At 46.6% G+C, this 22296-nt stretch overlaps 1 protein-coding gene across 1 annotated transcript in view; it reads right to left on the bottom strand.

Moving 5' to 3' along the window:
• The window catches only part of CAPN6 (calpain 6), a 155066-nt gene that overhangs the window by 13019 nt on the left and 119751 nt on the right, over positions 1 to 22296 (bottom strand). Inside the window, exons 9-11 of the mRNA XM_030210251.1 lie at positions 21732 to 21854; positions 18839 to 19041; positions 7140 to 7261 (exon numbers count right to left, since the gene is read on the bottom strand). Coding sequence (XP_030066111.1) covers positions 7140 to 7261; positions 18839 to 19041; positions 21732 to 21854 — 448 coding nt within the window. The remainder of the gene's footprint in view (positions 1 to 7139; positions 7262 to 18838; positions 19042 to 21731; positions 21855 to 22296) is intronic.

The raw sequence follows: 22296 nt of genomic DNA, 5'->3' as shown, positions 1-22296 counted from the left end.
CAGAGGTAACAAATTTCCATTACATTGAAGGAAAAATTAGCGTTTCCCTAGATTTTGATTGATTTTTTTTGTTTATTTCACACATTACTTTTCATAAATAATATTTAATGTGCATAAATTGATTGCACTTTAATTTGTAGTTTAATGCATGCTTAAATCCATTTTGCACGTACTAAATTTTTAAGGTGTGCTAACAAGCCGTATGTACACTAATGAATGAAGTCCCTAATGCCTCCGCTTGTGCTATCCTGAAAGGCAGATCAGCATAAAACATGACCTTGCAGAGGACTGCCACATCCTGGCCCTTGGCAGTAACTGCAGCTGCTGGAATGGAGCTTTGAAAGTGGGGAGGGTGTCGTATGAAGACATGGGGAAGGAGAGCTCTGGAATGAGGGGGCATATGACAAAGTTAAGAGGGAATAGGCTTAGGAGCAACCTGAGGAAGTATTTCACAGAAAGGGTGGTGGAGGCGTGGAAAGGCCTCCTGGTGGAGGTGGTGGAGTCGAGGACTGTTCCAGAATTGAAAAAGGCATGGGATAAGCATGTGGGATCGCTTAGGAACAGGAAGAATTAGGGGTTACAGAGGATGGGCAGACTGGATGGGTCACGTGGCCTTGATCTGCCGTCATGTTTCTATGTTTCTATTCCACCAATGCCTAAGAGCCAACCTCATCAGTGATGTCACAATGGCTCAATTGTCCTATTCTTGGCTTACTTTCCCCCCTTAGTGTGAAGAGTTTCAGTCTCTGGTAACCAGAGCTCATATTGTGATGTCATAATGGGAATAGGCTTAGGAATAACCTAAGGAAGTATTATTTCACAGAAAGGGTGGTGGAGGCATGGAATGGCCTCCCGGTGGAGGTGGTGGAGTCGAGGACTGCTCCAGAATTTAAAAAGGCATGGGATAAGCATGTGGGTTCGCTTAGGAAGAGGAAGAATTAGGGGTTAAAGAGGATGGGCAGACTGGATGGGTCATATGGCCTTTATCTGCCGTCATGTTTCTATGTTTCTATTCCACCAATGCCTAAGAGCCAACCTCATCAGTGATGTCACAATGGCTCAATTGTCCTGTTCTTGGCTTACTTTCCCCCCTTAGTGCGAAGAGTTTCAGTCTCTGGTAACCAGAGCTCATATTGTGATGTCATAATGGGAATAGGCTTAGGAATAACCTAAGGAAGTATTATTTCACAGAAAGGGTGGTGGAGGCGTGGAATGGCCTCCTGGTGGAGGTGGTGGAGTCGAGGACTGTTCCAGAATATTAAAAGGCATGGGATAAGCATGTGGGATCACTTAGGAACGGGTAGAATTGGGGGTTACAGAGGATGGGCAGACTGGATGGGTCATGTTTCTATGAGACTTTTCAAGGCAATGCAGTGGTGTAGCTACAGGTGGGCCTGGGTGGGCCGGAGCCCACCCATCTTGGACTCAGGTCCACCCAAAATTGTGGCAGTTACTGTGGCTGACTGGGATCCCTAAACCTTGCCAACTTAAGATTTCCTCCTCCTTGGGCAGCCAGCACTTGCCTCGCGCTGACGCTGACATTGGCCCAGCTGGTGAGGTTTGGGGATCCTTACCATCTCAAGCATTTAATATTATGGGCTGGCAGGCGGGTGGGTGGGAAAGGGTGGAGAGTGGAGCTGGGGAGGGGGGGGGGGGAGACAAATTCCATGCCCATCCACCTTGGGCTCAGGCCCACCCAAAATTAGCCATCTGGCTACGCCCCTGAGGCAATGTGGCATATTCCTGTCCTGGAAGCCTTGGCCCAGGCGTTCTGTGCTCTGCTCAAAACCAAGTCTACTTGCAGACAGAAAAGGGAGAAAGAGAAAGAGGTGAAGAACAGATTGGAGAGGAGAGGAGACCAGTCCCAACCAGTGGCGTTCCTAGGGGGCTGACACCCAGGGAGGATCGCCGATGTGCCCCGCCCCCCGGGTGCAGCGCCCCCCCGGAACAGCGTGACGCCCCCCCCCCGGCGAAAGAACCCCCCGATCCTCCGGTGAAAGAACCCCCCCCCGGGTGCACGCCGCTGGGAGGGGGGTGCCGCGCGCCTGCCTGCTCTTCATTTTCATGCTCCCTCTGTCTCGGAACAGGAAGTAACCTGTTCCGGGGCAAAGGGAGCATGAAAACAAAGAGCCGACAGGCGCGCGGCACCCCCCCCCCCCCCAGCGGCATGCACCCGGGGTGGACCGCCCCCACCGCCCCCCCCCCTTGGTACGTCACTGGTCCCAACGAACAACGTACCCTCTTATTTTTGACGGGTTGTTCAGTAAGGGCTCCTTTTACAATGCGGTGATAAGCCCAATGCAGGCTTACTGATTGCTATACAGGAAGTACTGCCGTGCTACCGCAGCAGCCTGGCGGTACTTCCAACCCCTAGCACGCAGTCATTTCCGACGCTACAAAAATGTATTTATTTTTTATAACGCTGGAGTGTATCAATGGGTGTACATTTGTACCCTGCGCTTTCCCACTCATGGCAGGCTCAATGCGGCTTACATGGGGCAATGGAGGGTTAAGTGACTTGCCCAGAGTCACAAGGAGCTGCCTGTGCCTGAAGTGGGAATTGAACTCAGTTCCTCAGTTCCCCAGGACCTGAGTCCACCACCCTAACCACTAGGCCACTCCTCCACTGTTGCTACTATTTGATATTCTACATGGAATGTTGCTATTCCACTAGCAACATTCCATGTAGAAGTCGGCCGCGCAGGCTTCTGCTTCTGTGAGTCTGACGTCCTGCCTCCTCCACATCGTCAGACTGAAGATGACAACAGCAGACACAGCGGAGATGACACGCAGGATGATGCAAAAAAATAAAACACCCAATGGACTAAAAAGTTCATATTAAATGCTTTATTCAAAGTGTAATAGACTCGACACGAATTGTGTTTTGGCCACAATGGCCTTCTTCAAGAGTCTTTGTACTCTGTAAATATTGGGTTACTCAGTGCCCTAAAGATGAAACAGCCAAAGTAAACCTTAGTTCTAAAATTCAGAAGCAGGGGTGCCATACAAACAAGTAGCTACTCAACGATGCCATTGTGGCTGAAACACGATTCGTGTTGAGTCTAATACACTTTGAATAAAGTATCTGATGTGGACTGCATTGTTTTTTGCATCACCCTGCGTGCCATCTCCGCTGTGTTTGTTGACTTTGGTTTTCCGACGTGCAGGATTTTGGTTCTTCTGTTTGTCGATAAGATGGGCTATAATCATCTTATTCAATTAAATTAAATACCTGTCAAGCATTTTTATTAGGATCTATCCTTAGGATTTGGCTCAGGCCTTTTTCAATTGTAGCTCAAGGCGACATACGTTCAGGTAGAGTAGATATTTTGCTGTGGCTACGTTGGTAGCAGACAGGGGACAAGGGAGGTAGTTCAGTCAGGGCAAATGAAGAAGGCACACCCTGCTTATGGACGTTGGAGCTCTCTTCCAAATTTCTGCTCTGGGCCCCCGATTGTGGAGAGAGGCAGAGTATAATTTAACCTTCTGTACCAGAACACTGGAAATTTATAATATGTTTAGCTCCAGGTTTCCTGCTGAGAGACCCTACCCTGCCATGTATAGTCAGAAGAGTCGACAATTCCAAGGGAGTACTGGGTACGTGCCAGAAAATGAAACCCCCACTGAGAACTCTATACATTTTATTAATCACTTACAGACTATTTAAAAAATGTGTTTCAAGAGAATAAAGATCAAAAGAGTTGATTTTACGAGCATGGCAAAGAATGTTTTCTCTTTCTTCTCATACTACAATTTCCGCTGTGGACTTTTCGTCTCGTCTTTGATTTTTTTTTTGCTATAGTCCATGGATCCTGGTGAGATGTGCCATAGCCCCACGGTCTACATGTTTGTGGTCACTTTTGGAATCTAGCCACTGAAAATGTGACTAAGAAGAAAGTTTGGGGAGGAGGTAATGGGGGGGGGGGGGGGGGGGGGGGGGGGGGGAGGGGAGGGTGTAATTAAATAAAACAAAGTTCCTCTAGGGTGAGGAGTCATAATAGCCAGTGAAAGTATTAGAGCTTCTCTCTTAAGGGGAAAAAGCCTATTCAGACCAATTCCAAGTGTTTACTGACATAAGAAATCATAGGATACATTCTTAAGCCTATTTGACTGCAAATAAATATCCACACTGGATGAATGTATATTAGGTGTAGGCACAGATGCACAATGAATAATTGCTTGTGATTGCCTGGCATTACTTTCTTAAATATGCCACAATTTATTTATTTATTTTATTTGTTGCATTTGTACCCCACATTTTCCCATCTCTTTGCAGGCTCAGTGTGGCTTACATAGTACCGTCAGGTGTTAGCCACCTCCGGCGATGAAACAAATACAGAGTGATGTTGTTACAGAACATTAGAGAATCAAGAGAAGAAGAGTGATATATTGTTCATTGCAGGTTATGGCTTCGTTGTGTTGCTGAGTTCAGTTACTTAAGTTGGATCGGTAGTGTATGCCTTTTCGAACAGATCGGTCTTTAATGATTTCCGGAAATTGAGATGATCCTGCGTTGTCTTTATGGCTTTCGGTAATGCGTTCCATAGTTGCATGCTTCTATTGGAGAAGCTGGATCCGTAAATTGATTTGTACTTGAGTCCCTTGCAGCTAGAGTAGTGAAGATTTAGGTATGTTCGTGATGTTCTAATTGTGTTTCTGGTTGGTAGGTCTATGAGATCAGCCAAATAACTCGGGGCATCGCCATAGATAATCTTGTGGACCAGGGCGCAGATTTTGAAAGTAATACGTTCTTTGATTGGGAGCCAATGCAGTTTTTCTCGTAGGGGTTTGGCACTGTTGACTCGGGATTTACCAAATATAAGCCTGGCTGCTGTGTTTTGAGCATTCTCGTTTTCCTTGATCTAACTCAGTAGCCGATTTTTGAGTTCTTTTCCAGTTCACTGAATCAAGCTCTGAATTAAGAACCAATTAATTGTCACAATACAAACAAAGGGAAGCGACCAGCAGCAGCCAGACTAAAAGTGAATCCTGTAGTCTGTGAAGGTCATTCTCAACTTCCCCACCTTTCTCAGGGAGGGAGAGTAGTGGGCTCACAGCTGCAGAAGCTTTTTCAATCTAACTTCTGTCAGCCCTCAAGATCCAAATAATACATATATCACAGCTTTTTATTCCAACTATTATATAACGGCTGCAGTGTGGTTCCTCGGGTTTATGTGCAGTTGTTCCAACCATTAAAAAGTGGAACCAACAAGAAGAGAGGGGGAAGAAGAGAAGAAAAAGACAGCAGAACAGGTGCATGAAAATGGTGAGGTGGTGGATTCAAGCAACTCTTCCAGGGTGTTCGACTCCTACAGCACCCTCCCCCCCCCTCAGGCTCAGCCTGTGGCTCCACTCTGCCCACATGAAATGCTCCACTAGTCCCTTCATCACTCCTCTTGCTAGACTCAGCATGTAACTGGCTCGTGGCTTAGTCAGGATTGTTCCCTTCAGAGCACAACCCGGTTATTCCTCTTCCACTTCCCCCCCAGTTCTGTCGTTACTTCCAGGACACTCATAGCAGTCTCAGACACCATCCAGAGCTGCTGCTTCTGGTCTCCTCTCAGAACCTCAGCAGCCTGAAGGGGAATTGGTCTGGCCACATGTCCACAATTCCCCAGCCTACATCTTCCATTTTGGTGGGAGCATGCTTGTCGTGAGTGGGTGACTTGAACTCACTCTTGACCACATGAGAAGCAGGCCCGTGGATCTCCACTTGCTGTTTCATTATTGTCAGCTGGTAGGGGAATAGGAAATCCACCCATGCGTACTAGCTGGTTCACTTCATTCCCCACCCCCCTTCCAAAAAAAGGCTTGTTCATAAGTGTCAAAGACTATCACACTCACCGTGATAGTGGTGGACGTGCAGGACGTCAGACTAGAACGAAGCCTTGCGTGGGATTGGGAAGAAGAGGACCTCGGCTCGGCTGGCGGGGCTTGGGGTCCCCACCAGCAAAGGTAGGTGGCGGCGGGAGGAGGGGTCATTGGGTCGGCAATGGTGGGGGGGGGTAGCAATGGCGGGGGGGGGGGGGGGGGGCGGGGGCGCTGGGGGGGGGGGCCTAAAATTTGCCCCCTCACCTCGGGCTCTGTACCCCCTCCTGCCAAAGTCTGGCTACGCCCCTGGTAAGGGGAACCCAGACTGGAATCAAGAACCTCCACAACAATGCGCATAACTTAATTAGTTAATGAGCTAATCAGTGCTGATAACTGGATGTTAACAACTAATTATCAGCACTAATTGGCATTAATTAGAATTTACATCCACTACTTGCTAAGCATATTCTGTAACGTGGTGGGCATAAATATAAGTCGCATAGTTGAAAAGTGTATATAAGTACATAAGTATTGCAATACTGGGACAGACCAAAGGTCCATCAAGCCCAGCATCCTGTTTCCAATAGTGGCCAATCCAGGTCACAAATACCTGGCAAGATCCCCAAAAAAGTACAAAACATTTTATACTGCTTATCCCAGAAAGAGTGGATTTTCCCAAGTCCAATTAATAATGGTCTATGGACTTTTCCTTTAGGAAGCCGCCAAACCTTTTTTAAACTCCGCTAAGCTAACCACATTCTTTACCACATTCTCTGGCAACGAATTCCATAGATTAATTACACGTTGAGTGAAGAAAAATTTTCTCCAATTCGTTTTAAATTTATTACATTGTAGCCTAGTATTTTTGGAAAGCGTAAACAGACGCTTCACATCTACCCGTTCAAGTAGGCGTGCTTATGGGTGTGGAATGGGCGGGTCATGGGCATTTCTACAATCTATGTGCGTCATTACAGAATACACCCGCTTCGTGCCTAATTTAGGTGTCAGGCTTTACACCAGGTTTTACTTGGCATAATTGAAAGCAATCAAATTAAGTCGCATGTACCAGAGCCTGGCATATTCTACAAACTGTGAGGAAATTTAGGCGTACTTTATAGAATATGCCAAAGTGAATTTCATTGTGGTGCCAAATGATTAGTCGCAACATATAGATTCTAGTCCTAAGTGTGAAAATTGTTTACCCCGGAGTCTCCGGTACTATGTAAGCCACATTGAGCCTGCAAATAGGTGTGAAAATGTGGGATACAAATGTAACAAATAAATAAATAAAATGTGAGCACAAGAAGTATGGGGATCCTGTACTGTACCTCCAGACTGGTCTCTCTGCTGAAGTCCTTCCACCTTGTGAACCATGATCTGAGTGATTCTCTGAGGGTAACCACACAGGCGGCTCCAGCACGTCATCTCAGGCTGGTCCAGATCTAGCTCTCTGCAAGAAAAGTGCAAAAGAAAGTGAGTTCTGAAAACAGAAGTAGAGGGAAAAGGTCTCTGATGAGCCTAATGGATTAACACAACCATATAGACCTTAATTTTCATTGAGGCTCACTTGTCAATTGCAAGCAGGGGCGTAGCCAGACTTCGGTGGGAGGGGGATACAGAGCCCGAGGTGAGGGGGCACATTTTAGCCCCCCTGGCACCGCTGACCCCCCCCCCCCCCCCGCCATTGCCACCACCCCCCACCACGACCAGCACCAGCACCAACAACTTTGACCCCCCCCCCGCCCGCCCGCCGTCGCCTACCTTTGCTGGCAGGGAACCCCAACCCCTGCCAGCTGAGGTCCTCTTCTTCCTTCGTTCTGTTTCCGAGTCTGACGTCCTGCACATTGTACGTGCAGGACATCAGACTCAGAAACAAAACGAAGGAAAAAGACTTTGGCTGGCGGGAGTTTGGGTTCCCCCCCCCAGCAAAGGTAGCAGACGGTGACGGTGGGTTGACTGCGGGCTGGCTTTGGGAAGGGGGGTTGAGAGGGTCATCGGCAGGGGGGTCCAGGGCCAAATCTATGGGGGCCCAGGCCCCCGTGGCCCCATAGTAGCTAAGCCCCTGATTGCAAGTCAAAAAACCTAAGGAAATTCTGTTTATAAACAATGCAAAAATTATCCAAAGTATATACATCCTCAGATCTCCACTTGGAGAATATAACTTAGCTTAAATATTCTCAAGCAATCGTCATGCCCATTTCTGTCTGGTTTCCTATGAGACCTTGAAAATATGACATATGATCTCCGGAGACAACCAAATCATAAACACATGAAGAAATCTGACAAACATGGTTTCAGGAAGCTATCAAAATATGTTGATACGGCTTCCCAGAGGGACGGACCCCCTTGCAGAAACTATTGGTCTTCTATGTAGTTCATCTAAACAGTTATGGATCTTGGAAAGACATACAGGACTGGAATCTTAGGAAGTGACTGACTAAAAAAAAAAACCAACCCGGGCTCTCCTGTTCTTCAAATAGCCAGCACAGATGGCTAGATTCTGTAAATGACACCCAAACATAAGTACCGCAATAATAAGCTAGCGTTCTGTAAAGGGTGATGTGCATGGAATAACCTTTACAGAATACTAGCTTATGACCTTAAAGCTTTCCTGATGACCTTAAAGCTTTCCTGATGACCTTAAAGCTTTCAAACAGGTAGAAAAAGCGATGGCCAAAGCCAGAAGGATGCTTGGGTGCATAAAGAGAGGCCTGACTAGCAGGAAAAAGGAGGTGATAGTGCTGTTGTATAAGTCTCTGGTGAGGCTCCATTTGGAGTACTGCATGCAGTTCTGGAGACGGCACCTACGGAAAGATATAAACAGGATGGAGTCAGTCCAGAGGGCGGCTATGAAATTAGTAAGCGGTCTTGAATGCAAAAATGATAGGGACAGGCTTATGAACCTCAACATGTATACGCTGGGAGAGAGGAGACATGATAGAAACGTTTAAATATCTCAAGGGCATTTATGTACAGGAAGAGAGCCTTTTTCAAATGAAGGAGAGCTCAGGAATGAGGGGGCATATGACAAAGTTAAGAGGGGAATAGGCTTAGGAGTAACCTAAGGAAGTATTATTTCACAGAAAGGGTGGTGGAGGCGTGGAATGGCCTCCCGGTGGAGGTTGTGGAGTCGAGGACTGTTCCAGAATTTAAAAAGGCATGGGATAAGCATGTGGGATCGCTTAGGAACAGGTAGAATTGGGGGTTACAGAGGATGGGCAGACTGGATGGGTCATATGGCCTTTATCTGCCGTCATGTTTCTATGTTTCTATGGGTCCTTTTACAAAGGTGCGCTGAAAATAAGTGTGCAGTAAATGCTAGAGGTGCCCATATATTCCTATGGGCGCCTCTAGTGTTTAGCGTGTGCTAATCATTTGCACACGCTAAAAACGCTAGCGCGCCTTTGTAAAAGACCCCCTTAGTGCAAAATTGGCACCTAACTTTGAGCCCGAGCATTTACCCCTGCGAAAGGCTGGCAGAACTGCTCGCGCCCAACTGATGGCGGGTAGACACACAATTTTATTTATTTATTTATTTTTTATTGCATTTGTATCCCACATTTTCCCACCTCTTTGCAGGCTCAATGTGGCTTACATAGTACCGTAAAGGCGTTCGCCAATTCTGGTATGAACAAATACAGTAATGTTGTGGTAGAATAAGGTTCGTGTGTAACAGACACATTAAGGAATCGTAGAGAGGAAGAGTTATTATATGTCCATTACGAGCTTTGGTTTCATTGTGTTGCAGGGTACAGGCACTTAAGTTGGGTCGGTAGGGTATGCCTTTTTGAACAGGTTGGTTTTTAATGATTTCCGGAAGTTTAGGTGATCATAAGTTGTTTTCATGGCTTTTGGTAATGCGTTCCATAGTTGTGTGCTTATGTAGGAAAAGCTGGATGCATAGGTTGATTTGTAATTGAGTCCTTTGCAGCTTGGGTAGTGGAGATTTAGGTATGTTTGTGTTGATCCTGTTCTGTTTCTGGTTGGTAGGTCTATGAGGTCTGTCATGTATCTCGGGGCTTCACCGTAGATAATTTTATGAACCAGGGTGCAGATTTTGAAAGCAATACATTCTTTGATTGGGAGCCAGTGCAGTTTTTCTCAGAGCTGAATCATTTCTGGGCACACTCTCTTGATATAGCTTTGGGCGAAAAGGGACCCTGTCGGGAGTATAAGATAAGTGTGCTTGAAGTTTTGATGCTATGAACTATGCTGGATGCACTTTAAAACTGCTTAAAAAAAATAAGAAAAATTACTAAAAAGGAAGATGTTTTGTATCATAAAGAGGGGCATAATCGAACGAGGATGACCGTCTCTAAGGGCACCCATATGTAAGGACATCCTGGCGAAGGGGCGGGGAAACGGCTATTATCGAAACAAGATGGGCATCCATCTTTCGTTTTGATAATACAGTCGGGGACGCCAAAATCTCAACATTTAGGTTGACCTAAGGGATGGTCATCCTTAGAGATGCTCGTCCCTAGTTTTCGGCCATAATGGAAACCGAGGCCGCCCATCTCAAAAACAACCAAATACAAGGCATTTGGTCGTGGGAGGAGCCAGCATTCGTAGTGCACTGGTCCCCTTCAAATGCCAGGACACCAACTGGGCACCCTAGGGGGCACTGCAGTGGACTTCAGAAATTGCTCCCAGGTGCATAGCTCCCTTACCTTCAGTGCTGAACCCCCCAACCCCCCCCAACCCCCACTCCCCACAACTGTACACCACTACCATAGCCCTTACGGGTGAAGGGGGGCACCTACATGTGGGTACAGTGGGTTTCGGGTGGGTTTTGAAGGGCTCACATTTACCAGCACAAGTGTAACAGGTGAGCGTCAGCGTGCACAGGAGGAGCAAGAAGAAAGAACAGCAGGAGGCAGGCAGCGAATGTGACTGCACCAGAGACTGGCGCTGAAGAAGGCTTCAGCTGGTGGGGGTTGGGGACTCCCGCCAGCCAAACCTGGGGCCCGGATGAAATTTGCAGGGGCCCAGGTCCCCTGTAGCTAGGCCCCTGGTTTACATGCACTAATGCAGTTTCAGTGCAGTCATTGCTGAGGACATGCTGGGCAAACCCGCCAACAACTACCGCATGGCCTTTGCACTCAGTGTGTTTCAACTGCTGTAGTTAAAGCACAGTAAGTGCAAAAATTTAGCACTGTTTAGTAAATGACCCCCTTTATTACGTGAACCCTTCCAGTGTCAAAATGCAGATGTGCACTGGTCCCTGCTATACAGGAGACTGATATTAAAACACTCCATTTTTCAAAACTAATATGCATTAGAGAAAACAACCCCCCCCCCCCCCTCTGCTGTAATTTCTGTGGGTTTAAATTTTGTGCTGTGATCTGCTTTGAATATGGTTATAAACTTTAATAGATAGATAGATATGATGAATGAACAGGTGAAGAGGGAGGTCTTGAGCCCCTCAGTTCCACAGTCATTGACCCTTGCCAGCGGCTGACATTGATGGATAATGGAAGAGTGACATTGATGGACAGTGGAGGAGTGGCCTAGTGGTAAGGGTGGTGGACTCTGGTCCTGAGGAACTGAGTTTGATTCCCACTTCAGGCACAGGCAGCTCCTTGTGACTCTGGGCAAGTCACTTAACCCTCCATTGCCCCATGTAAGCCGCATTGAGCCTGCCATGAGTGGGAAAGCGCGGGGTACAAATGTAACAAAAAATAAAATAGATACTACATGGAATGTTGCTACTATTGGAGATTCTACATGGAATGTTGCTATTCCACTAGCAACATTCCATGTAGAAGGCTGTGCAGGCTTCTGTTTCTGTGAGTCTGATGTCCTGCAGACTCACAGAAGCAGCAGCCTGCGTGGTCACATTGGTGATCTGCAAGGGCCGACTTCTACATGGAATGTTGCTAGTGGAATCTCAAATAGTAGCAACAGTGGAGGAGTGGCCTAGTGGTTAGGGTGGTGGACTTTGGTCCTGGGGAATTGAGGAACTGAGTTCAATTCCCACTTCAGGCACAGGCAGCTCCTTGTGACTCTGGGCAAGTCACTTAACCCTCCATTGTCCCATGTAAGCTGCATTGAGCCTGCCATGAGTGGGAAAGCGTGGGGTACAAATGTAACTAAAATAAAATAAATAAAAATTATTGGACAATGACCTACAGACTAAGACAAAAGGCAGAGACCTGATGCAAATGCATTCAAATAAAGTCCACAAGTACATTTCACATCATCTAAGTCTAGGCGACAATGTGCTATTCATACTAACATCAGTATAAATAGTGCACTGTTGATATATATATTGTGATCATTGTTTAATGCCAGTTTAGGACAGGAACATCATTTGTTTCCTTAGTGATCCTTACTGTGCCGTAAAAAAATAACCACGAATGACATATCAGTAGAGATGATTTGACTTCCACAAGGAATAAGACTTGCCTTGCTAGGGTCTGACTATTTTCTACAGTCAGTTTTGATATCATCTTGACTAGCAACATCTGGATGATGGAAGGCAATACAGTGGAGCTAAGCCAGTGGTTCCCATGCCTGGTCCTGGAGGCACCCCAGCCAGTCAGCTCAGGATATCCATGAAAGAGATTTGCATGCAGTGGAGGCCCTCAGTGGCGTACCAAGGGTGCACCCGGTCCGCCCCGGGTGCACACCGCTGGGGGGTGCCGTGGCGCACGCCTGCTCCGAGTTTGTTAAACTTCTTTGCTCGTTCGCTGCAGCTCCCTCTGCCCCGGAACAGGTTACTTCCTGTTCCGGGGTAGAGGGAGCTGTAGCGAACGAGCAAAGAAGTTTAGCGAACTCAGAGCAGGCGCGCGCCGCGGCACCCCCCCCCAGCGGCGTGCACCCGGGGGGGTGTCATTTCGCCGGAGGGGGGGAAGGTGTAATTTAGGGGGGGCGCGCTGCACCTGGGGGGGCGCATCGACGCTCCGCCCCGGGTGCCATCCAGGCAAGGAACGCCACTGGAGGCCCTTTACTGCTTTTATGGAAGACCCTGACATTCTGTCGTTATTTTTGAGGTCCACGGAGTAAAGTTTAATTTCTTTTTACTTCATCATCGGCATGGTTTCTTGATTTTATGGCTAGCTTATAAGAACCCCTGATGAAGGCTTGGGTGCCGAAACACGGCCTGTATTGGATTTCTACTGTCGGCATATCACATGTTGAATCTGGAGACTAAATGTCTCAATCAAGCACCTTTCTGTACCCTGAACATGACTGAAACAGGTCTAAATAAAAACATCTTGCTTTTTAGACTTGGATTATCACTGTTAGGTCTCTTAATTTTGGGCCCTTCCTAGTCCTGCCCATGCCCACAAAATGCCCCCTTGTTCTTTGGATGAACTGCAGTGCAGGATGTGATTTGCCCAAAGAGTGTCAGAGGGAGAAGACTTCCCCCTGATGCTAATGAAAACACTACTCTCCATGAGACTGGCACCTGAGCATGTTCAGTTTTCAGCTCATGCCTGCTGCAAAGGTTGAAAGAAGCATTTCCCTGCCAGCTGAGATATCTTTTGGTGGGGGGTGGGGGGGGGGGAGAACATTTGGTGCCCACTCACTTCTTGCCTAGGCCCACCCAAAATCTGTTGTCTGGCTACGCCCCCGGGACAGCAGCATCTCCCCTCCCCTTCCTCCCAATGTCCAGCACCTTGCACTTTTTCCAAGTTGTAAGCAGTCTCCATGCCAGAGCAGGACCATCCAACACAGATCTTATGCACATGCCCTGCCCCCAAGAGGAATTCCTGTGCCAGAGGGGAGTGGGACACAGCAGCAATTGAACATAGGCCTATGTTTAAAGGCTGCATACCTGTGCTGACTCTAGGAAGAGGTAGGGTAGTGGCAGCAGGGGCAGGGAAGAAGGGGGCGATGCTGACTACAGAGGAGGGGCTGGACAGGAGATGCTGAATGGGAGGGGTAGGGAGTGGCCACCTAGTGAGAAGGTAGAGATGGGAAGAAGGGGTGCCAGCAACCTGGGGGAGAAGTTAGGGAAGGGAAGAGGAGATGCTGGACCACAGGTGGATTAGGGAAGGGAAGAGGAGATGCTGGACTACAGGGGGGTAGGGGGGAAGGTACACGCAGCTGAAAGTTTGCCTAGGGAGTCAGATGCTCTTGTTCTGGCCCCGCTTCTCTGGTTATAGCCACTCTACAAGATACATACTTTTACCAGTGGAAAATGCAGGTAGGCTCATGGGTGGACACTCACTGGTGTAGTTCTACATTGTCAAAAGTACAGGTCTTGTTTTGCAGGGTAAAGATAGCTGCGGAAATGGCATGTTTCTGTTCTAGCTAAATATCCAAACCAGGACACAAGTTGCCCTATCCAAAATAGTTCAAACCCAAATTCACAGCAATGGTTTACCAAAAATATATACTTTTTTTCAAAAACAATTTTATATTTCTACCCTCAGACATTCCACCTATCGCTGCATATGATAACATCGCTGCTTGGTGGGTCAGCACTTCATTCATCAGGTAGCCTTTTTTTATGAATATTTTAGTGCTGCTCAGGTGATGTCTAACTTGCCATTCACCTGCTTAATCATAATCAATGTTGGTTATTTGTGACTAAAAACTAGTAACCAATGCTGCTACCCGATGCAGCGATAGGTGGAATGTCTGAGGGTAGTCATAAAAAATTGTTTTTGAAAAAAAGTGTATATTTTTGGTAAACCATTGCTGTGAATTTGGGTTTGAACTATTTTGGATAGGGCAACTTGTGTCCCGGTTTGGATATTTAGTGTCAATTATTGTGCCAGAGATTGAAGGATTTTTCGATATTTGTTTCTGTTCTAGGGCTTTGTGCAGGCAAAGCTGGATTCATTTTTATTCCTTGTGTTTCACTTTTGCTTAGGTCCCTCATCTGATTATTGTTATCTACAACTCAGTGAGGTTGGCTACAGTAATTTCACTTTTTCCTTTGAAGAAATGAGTGTAGAACGTGTTCAATGCTGCATAAGCTGAATTGCAACATTTCATGGGCACTTTTTCAAAATTCCTTCTCAAAAGCTGTGCACATACCAGTCCTTTGAAAACTGCCTAAGAAGAAACGGATGTACAAGTTGATGCCTCCCTGCATGGGGGAGAATTTAATGCCCTGAGAAGTTATTGTACAGTTAGAACTGGCCCTGCGGGATGGAATGGAAAAGTATGAGAACAGAATAATTTTACTGTATATGCATATCTTTTTACGAATTTGAAATCACATTAATTCCTCAAAGATTTTCTCTCAATAAAAGAGTGGAGTGGAGGAGTGGCCTAGTGGTTAGAGTGGTGGACTTTGGTCCTGGGTAACTGGGTTCAATTCCCACTTCAGGCACAGGCAGCTCCTTGTGACTCTGGGCAAGTCACTTAACCCTCCATTGCCCCATGTAAGCCGCATTGAGCCTGCCATGAGTGGGAAAGCGCGGGGTACAAATGTAACAAAAATAAAATAGATACTATTGGAGATTCTACATGGAATGTTGCTACTATTGGAGATTCTACATGGAATGTTGCTATTCCACTAGCAACATTCCATGTAGACGTCAGACTCACAGAAGCAGAAGCCTGCGCGGCCACATTGGTGATCTGCAAGGGCCGACTTCTACATGGAATGTTGCTAGTGGAGGAGAAGCCTAGTGGTTAGTGTAGCGGACTCTGATTATGGGGAACTGGGTTCGATTCCCACTTCAGCTCCTTGTGACTCTGGGCAAGTCACTTAACCCTCCATTGCCCCAGGTACAAATAAGTACCTGTATATAATATGTAAGCCGCATTGAGCCTGCCATGAGTGGGAAAGCATGGGGTACAAATAAAATACAATGCCCTGTATTTTATTTCCACAAGTACAGTAGGGGATTACCGTGGTTCTGTGATGTCGTAGTGTTTCTGTGAGGGTCCAAGGAATTCAATTCAGATCTTATATACCGCCAATATCCCCTGTTCAGGGTTCAGTGCGGTTTACAACATAAATGGGACAAAGGTTGGCTAGAATATTATAGATAGAACCAGGGCTTTTTTTGAGGGGGTACTTAGGGGTACTGAGTACTGGCACCTTTTCCATTGTCTGCTAAAATTGACCCATGGTCCCCAAGTTTTAATGAAAGAGCTCAGGCTCTACACACCAATTCTGCCTTGTCATAGATTCTGTGACAGGTTGCAGGGTGCCTGGCTATTGAGGGGTGGATCTCTCAGTGATCACCCCATCCCTGAAGGGTGGCCTGGCATTTGAGTACCGGCAATTATTTTGCTAGAGAAAACGCACTGGATAGAACATTGGTTGAGTACAATCTTATACAACACTAGACAATGTGAGAGTAGCAAAGGTGTTTCATATGAGTCCTGTAGACAGTCAGGGGACATAGAGAAATGGTGGTTATTACGCAGTAGGTCTTTGGAAAGAGGAACGCTTTTAACCTCTTCTGGAAACTGAAGTAGTTATTCTCTGATCTAGTGGCAAAAGGGAGTGAGCTCCTAGTACGGGAAAGAGTGAGCTAAAGATCCTCCAAAATTGGATTCCCTTATAGGACAGCGGTGCTAAAATAAATTGTTCTTTCAGTCTGCTGGAATGAACGATACGAACAAGTGAGATATTGGTCAACAGTTCAGAGGTGACACCTTGTAGAATTTGAAAAACTAGACAGGCGGTTTTAAACCTAATTCATCCTGCTATGGGTAGCCAATGCAGTTTGCTTCTCACAGGTCTCCCACTTAGCCATCTCTCTCCTTTTCAATCTGATCAAAATTCTGCTGCACGACTAATATTCAGCCAGTGTCATTATGCTCATATTAGCCCTCCTCAAGTCACTTCACTGGCTTCCTATCCGTTTCCACATACAGTTCAAACTCCTCTTATTGACTTACAAGTGCATTCACTCTGCAGCTCCGCAGTACCTCTCCACTTTCATCTCTCCCTACATTCCTCCCCGGTAACTCCATTCACTGGGTAAATCTCTCTTATCTGCACCCTTCTCCTCCACCGCTAACTCCAGACTCCGTTCCTTTTATCTTGCTGCACCATATGCCTAGAATAGACTTCCTGAGCCAGTACCTCAAGCTCCATCTCTGGCAGTCTTCAAATCTAAGCTAAAAGCCCACCTTTTTGATGCTACTTTTAACTCCTAACCCTTATTCACTTGTTCAGAACCCTTATTTTATCATCCTCACTTTAATATTCCCTTATCTCTTGTTTGTCCTGTTTGTCTGTCCTAATTAGATTGTAAGCTCTGTCGAGCAGGGACTGTCTCTTCATGTTCAAGTGTACAGCACTGCGTACGTCTACTAGCACTATAGAAATGATAAGTAGTAGTCTTTGGGATTCCGGAATCTTGCTACTCTTTGGGATTTCATACAGAATCTTGCTACTATGGGATTCCGGAATCTTGCTATTCTTTGGGATTCTGCATGGAATCTTGCTACTCTTTGTCCTAATTAGATTGTAAGCTCTGTCGAGCAGGGACTGTCTCTTCATGTTCAAGTGTACAGCGCTGCATATGTCTAGTAGCGCTTTAGAAATGATAAGTAGTAGTAGTAGCAAGATATGGCGAAACACTAGCATACCTATTCAGTTTCAAAATTAGTCTTGCCGCTGTATAACCTGCAGTTTTTTTTTCTGATATTGGATCTGAATACCACAAAATAAGACATTACAGTAGTCCAGATGCGGAAGGATCAGCTTTTGGACTAGTAGTGCAAAGGCTTTTTAATCAAAGAATGACCGGACTATGCCTAGTTGTCTCATTTTAAACAGCGTTTTCTTCCATAGTTGGTTGATATGGGAGGAAAATGCTAGGGAGGAGTCGAGAATGACCCCCCCCCCCCCCCCCAGCACTCTACCTTCTGATTCAACTGTGAGGGTTCTATCATTGGATAGTGTTATTGAATCTGACACACCTACTCTTATCCCTGTGGACTTTGCGGCACAGGATTTCCGGGCATTGTGTCTAGCATTCCCACAGAGAGGCATGCTACGGTGTCCTGCTTATAATCGAAATAGAAAAACGCCTATATTGTGACCCAAATCGGGAGATAGACGTTTATCTCACAAAAACGAATAAAGCGGTATAATCGAAAGCCGAATTTGGACGTTTTCAACTGCACTCCGTCGCGGATGCAGACAAAGTTGATGGGGGCATGTCGAAGGCATGGTGAAGGCGGAACTGGGGCGTGGTTATCGGCCGATCAGAGATGGGTGCCTTTCGCCGATAATGGAAAATAAATATGCGTTTGTAGCGAGAATTTAGGGCACTTTTCCTGGACCCTGTTTTTCCACGAATAAGGCCCCAATAAGTGCCCTAAATGACCAAATGACCACTGGAGGGAATCAGGGATGACCTCCCCTGACTCCCCCAGTGGTCACAAACCCCCTCCCACCACAAAATATGCCGTTTCACAACTTTTTATTTTCACCCTCAAATGTCATACCCACCTCCCTGGCAGCAGTATGCAGGTCACTGGAGCAGTTATTAGGGGGGTGCAGTGGACTTCAGGCAGGTGGACCCAGGCCCATCCCCCCCCCCACCTGTTACACTTGTGCTGGTAAATGGGAGCCCTCCAAACCGCCCCCCCAAACCCACTGTACCCACATGTAGGTGCTCCCCTTCACCCCTTAGGGCTATAGTAATGGTGTAGACTTGTGGGCAGTGGGTTTTGAGGGGGATTTGGGGGGCTCAACACACAAGGGAAGGGTGCTATGCACCTGGGAGCTCTTTACCTTTTTTTTTGTTTTTGTAGAAGTGCCCCCTAGGGTGCCCGGTTGGTGTCCTGGCATGTGAGGGGGACCAGTGCACTACGAATCCTGGCCCCTCCCACGAATAAATGTCTTGGAGTTATTCGTTTTTGAGCTGGGCGCTTTCATTTTCCGTTATCGCTGAAAAACAAAAACGCCCACCTCACAAATTGTCGAATAAAACATGGATGTCTATTTTTTGCGAAAATACAGTTCGGTCCGCTCCTTCACGGACCCGTTCTTGGAGATAAACGCCTATGGAGATAGACGTTTCCGTTCGATTATGCCCCTTTGTGTATCCCAAAGCAGAAGGTTTGTTTGAAGACACTGCAGAGCAGAATGTACCTGAGTTCTGAAGGCACATCGGTAAAGAGCCTCAAAACGAATTCACTAACGATGCCAGGCTGGAAAGTGGTTGGAATGATAACATATCGCCCTTGTGGAAGGACCTTCTTCAGGAATACCATTCGCACATTGGTGTAGGTGGACGTGGCTACTTTTTCCTGCATTTGCAGCTTGTGTATTCGATATTCTCGGTTCAGCTCCACCTTAAGTAAAGAGCAGAAAAGAAGCTTTCAGCAGAAACGCTCTCTCTCTCTCTCCTATGATGTGATTTTGAGTTGACAGAGGAGGTGAGTGAAGGGGATGCTGCCTGAAATCTGCAGCTGAACTTCTTTTAAGCAGCCTGCCAAAGTCCTGTGTATCAAAGCGCTGACTACATCCTTGAGGACATAAGAGAATGCAAATAACTTTTAGACTGGATGTGAGTTCCGCATTTTTGATGCAAGGTATGGAAAACCCGAAGCGTGGATGGACTTAAGTCTTATTCCCTTGCAGTAGGGTAAGTGTAGTAGTAGGTAATTTCTCTTATCTGGCTGGGCGTTTTGGCACTTGCCAGTTAAGTGCCGACATTCAACTCTTAACCAGCTAGATTAACCACATAACTCCCCAGATTCTGTATAGCGAGCCTAGCATTTTGCGTCAATGAACACTATATAACTCTCCTTCTCTACGATTCCCAATGTGTCTGTAACATATGAACCTTATTCGACTGTAACTTCACTTTGTATTTGTTTCTCTACCGGAGTTGGCAAACGCCTTCACAGTACAATGTAAGCCACATTGAGCCTGCAAATAGGTGGGAAAATGTGGGATACAAATGTAACAACCAAAAAACAGCGGAAATCTTATGACGATTGTGAATAAATAACAGAGGGGAGAGGACCTCAGACCAGTGACACTTTTTTAATCAATTAAGATTATAATCATGTGGTCACAGATGTATAATCACTGGTCCTCTACCAACCTCCTCCCTCGATATTGATTAGTGCGCGGTAACTCATAGCCGGTTAACTGCTGAATATCGCACTTAACCGGCTATGTATTAGCTGGCTCCACAAACCTGGAATTTCAGCGCCGGTTCCCGGACATGGTTCGGCATTGAATTTCTAGGTTTAAATATTGGCAGAAGTCAGCAAAACGCCTGTGACTATAAGGAACCCCCATACATTTACACCATCTCAGGAGGTGGTGTACATTTATTGCATGTACAGTATGTGCCAATGCCGGTATTTCATAAAGATCATGCGTGTGAACTGCAATTCCACTCAAAGTCTGCCCTGTTCATATCTACACCCAAGTGATGTACTTCTTGTCACTAGAGGTGTAATTTGAGTATGCAGACTAGCATAAAGGTGTGAAAAAAAAATCCTTTATAAATTGTCCCCCCCTGGTATATAAGGAGGGACGTTTCTGTTCACTAGATGTTTAAGATGAATTAAGGGAAAGATTTTTGTTTGTTCTGAGCTGAAAAATTATTAGCCTAAAAGAATGTGATTGTACAGGGACCGAAGGAAGAAAGACAATCTGGCTAACTGGTGTAACTTTCCATTGTGAGCACAAGTTAACTACAAGTGATGCACCTTGGAGCAGTCAGAGGTTGAGTCAAATAATTAACAAGTGGCTGTTAATACGCACAGTCTCCACAACTCATGCTACAAGGTTACTAGATGGCTGTTGGTCTTCATGGAGAGGCTGAGCCTTTTCTGGAGAAGCGGAATTCTAATCCTACTTTCCCGGAACGGTTGGAACTACAATTCACTACATGAAATGGTCAGGGCTGGTTTTAGACGTGGTGGGGCCCAGGGCAGAAATTAAGGAGGGGGCCCCTGATCCTTGATTCCCCCCCCCCACCCCCGCATTGCTACTACTCAGTCTGGGCATCTCTTCACCTTCTCTCCACCACAGTCTGTCTCCCTCCCTTCTTCTCACCTTGTGGTCTTCTTTCAAATTTTTATTTCCTTTTTCAGAGGGGCCCCAGTGTGGCAGCCATCCTCACAAGCTGCTTCTGTCTGTCCCGAATCTTTCCCTCTCTGCCGCGATCCACCTAGGCGGAAACAGGAAATTGCATCAGAGGGGGCGGATTGTGGCAGAGAGGGAAAGCTTCGGGGCAGCTGCAGGCAACTTGTGAAAATGGCTTCCGTGCCAGGGCTCCTCTGAGAAGGGAAATATTTTTTTTTAAAGGATATTAGGAAGAGAGGAGGAGATGGACTGGGTGGAGAGAAGGGGAAGAGATGCCTGGACTGTGGGTTTGCCCCCTGGAGCTGTGGGTTTGCCTCAGGGGTGTGCTGGTAAATTTTTAACAACAGGTTCTTTCTTCGGACGTAGCCAGCTCTGCAGTTGGAAGGGCTAGGGGTGGCCGGGGTGGGGGGGAGCAACACTTGCCTCTCTCTCCTCCCTCTCATCGTGCAGGCACGCTAGGCATACCTTTGCTGGCAGCCAATAAATGAACTGCCACCACTCCCAATGCCTTGCTCTGAGCAGCATGCTGAAACTTCTCACACATGCTGGAGAAGTCCCAGCCTGCAGCTCAGAGCTGGAAACAAGGAGCGGGGAGCAGCAGCAGTCTATCTACTTGGCTGGCAGGGCTCAGCATCTCCACCAGCAGAGTAAAAGAGAATTCAGCAGGGGGCCCAAGCCCACATTTTGGGAGCCAGTTGTTAAAGTAGCCATGGAGGGCCCTACTTTAACAACCGGCTCCCAAAATTCTTAAAAACTTAACAACCGGCTCTTGCGAGCCTGTGAGAGCCTGCTCCAGCACACCACTGGTTTGCCTCCACCTAACACCAGCCCTGGCAATGAGACAAATCCAGAAACTCCCATTGATTCTACAGTGAGCATTTTCTGACCACCATCCCAGACAGTCCCTAGAAAGTACAAGGACTCAAAAGTGACTGACCTTAAAAATCTCAAAACCGATAATGAAGTTGTCTCCTTTGCCTTCCTTCCTGAAAATCCGCTGATCCTTCTGCTGTAAGGAGATCACTGCTTTATCTTCTGCCTTCTTTATGTCAAATACGTACTGATGAGAGCAAACAGAGACAATCATGAGCCGAGCTACGGCTGGGACGGTCCCACATTTTGATAAAGCTTCAGAACATCAGTCAACATTTTAGGATAGATTCAAGAAAGAGTGCCTAAAGTTTGGCTCCCCGACAGAATGTGCTAAGTGCGAATTCTATAACAGCAATTACACATGTACTTGACCTTCTAGAAAACTAGCATACGGGTCCATTTATGTAACTTTAGGTGCCAGCGCAATAGCCTGGTGTAAGTGCACATGTCCAACTGATGACAGTTGCACTCGTAAGTAACAGTATTCTATAACCGGTGCGCATAAATCCTGGGCAGGCCCCTAACCTACCCATGCACGCAACAGATTTTGTGCGCGCAATTTGTAGAATAACCACTAAAGGCAGTTGTGTGTGTAAGTGCTAATTGGTGTGAATTAGAATCACTTATGA

This window comes from Microcaecilia unicolor, chromosome 7 (assembly GCF_901765095.1).
Source record: "Microcaecilia unicolor chromosome 7, aMicUni1.1, whole genome shotgun sequence".
Taxonomy (NCBI): Eukaryota; Metazoa; Chordata; class Amphibia; order Gymnophiona; family Siphonopidae; genus Microcaecilia; species Microcaecilia unicolor.
The sequence above is the reverse complement of the archived record's forward strand: the minus strand, read 5'-3'. Positions and strand labels throughout refer to the sequence as shown.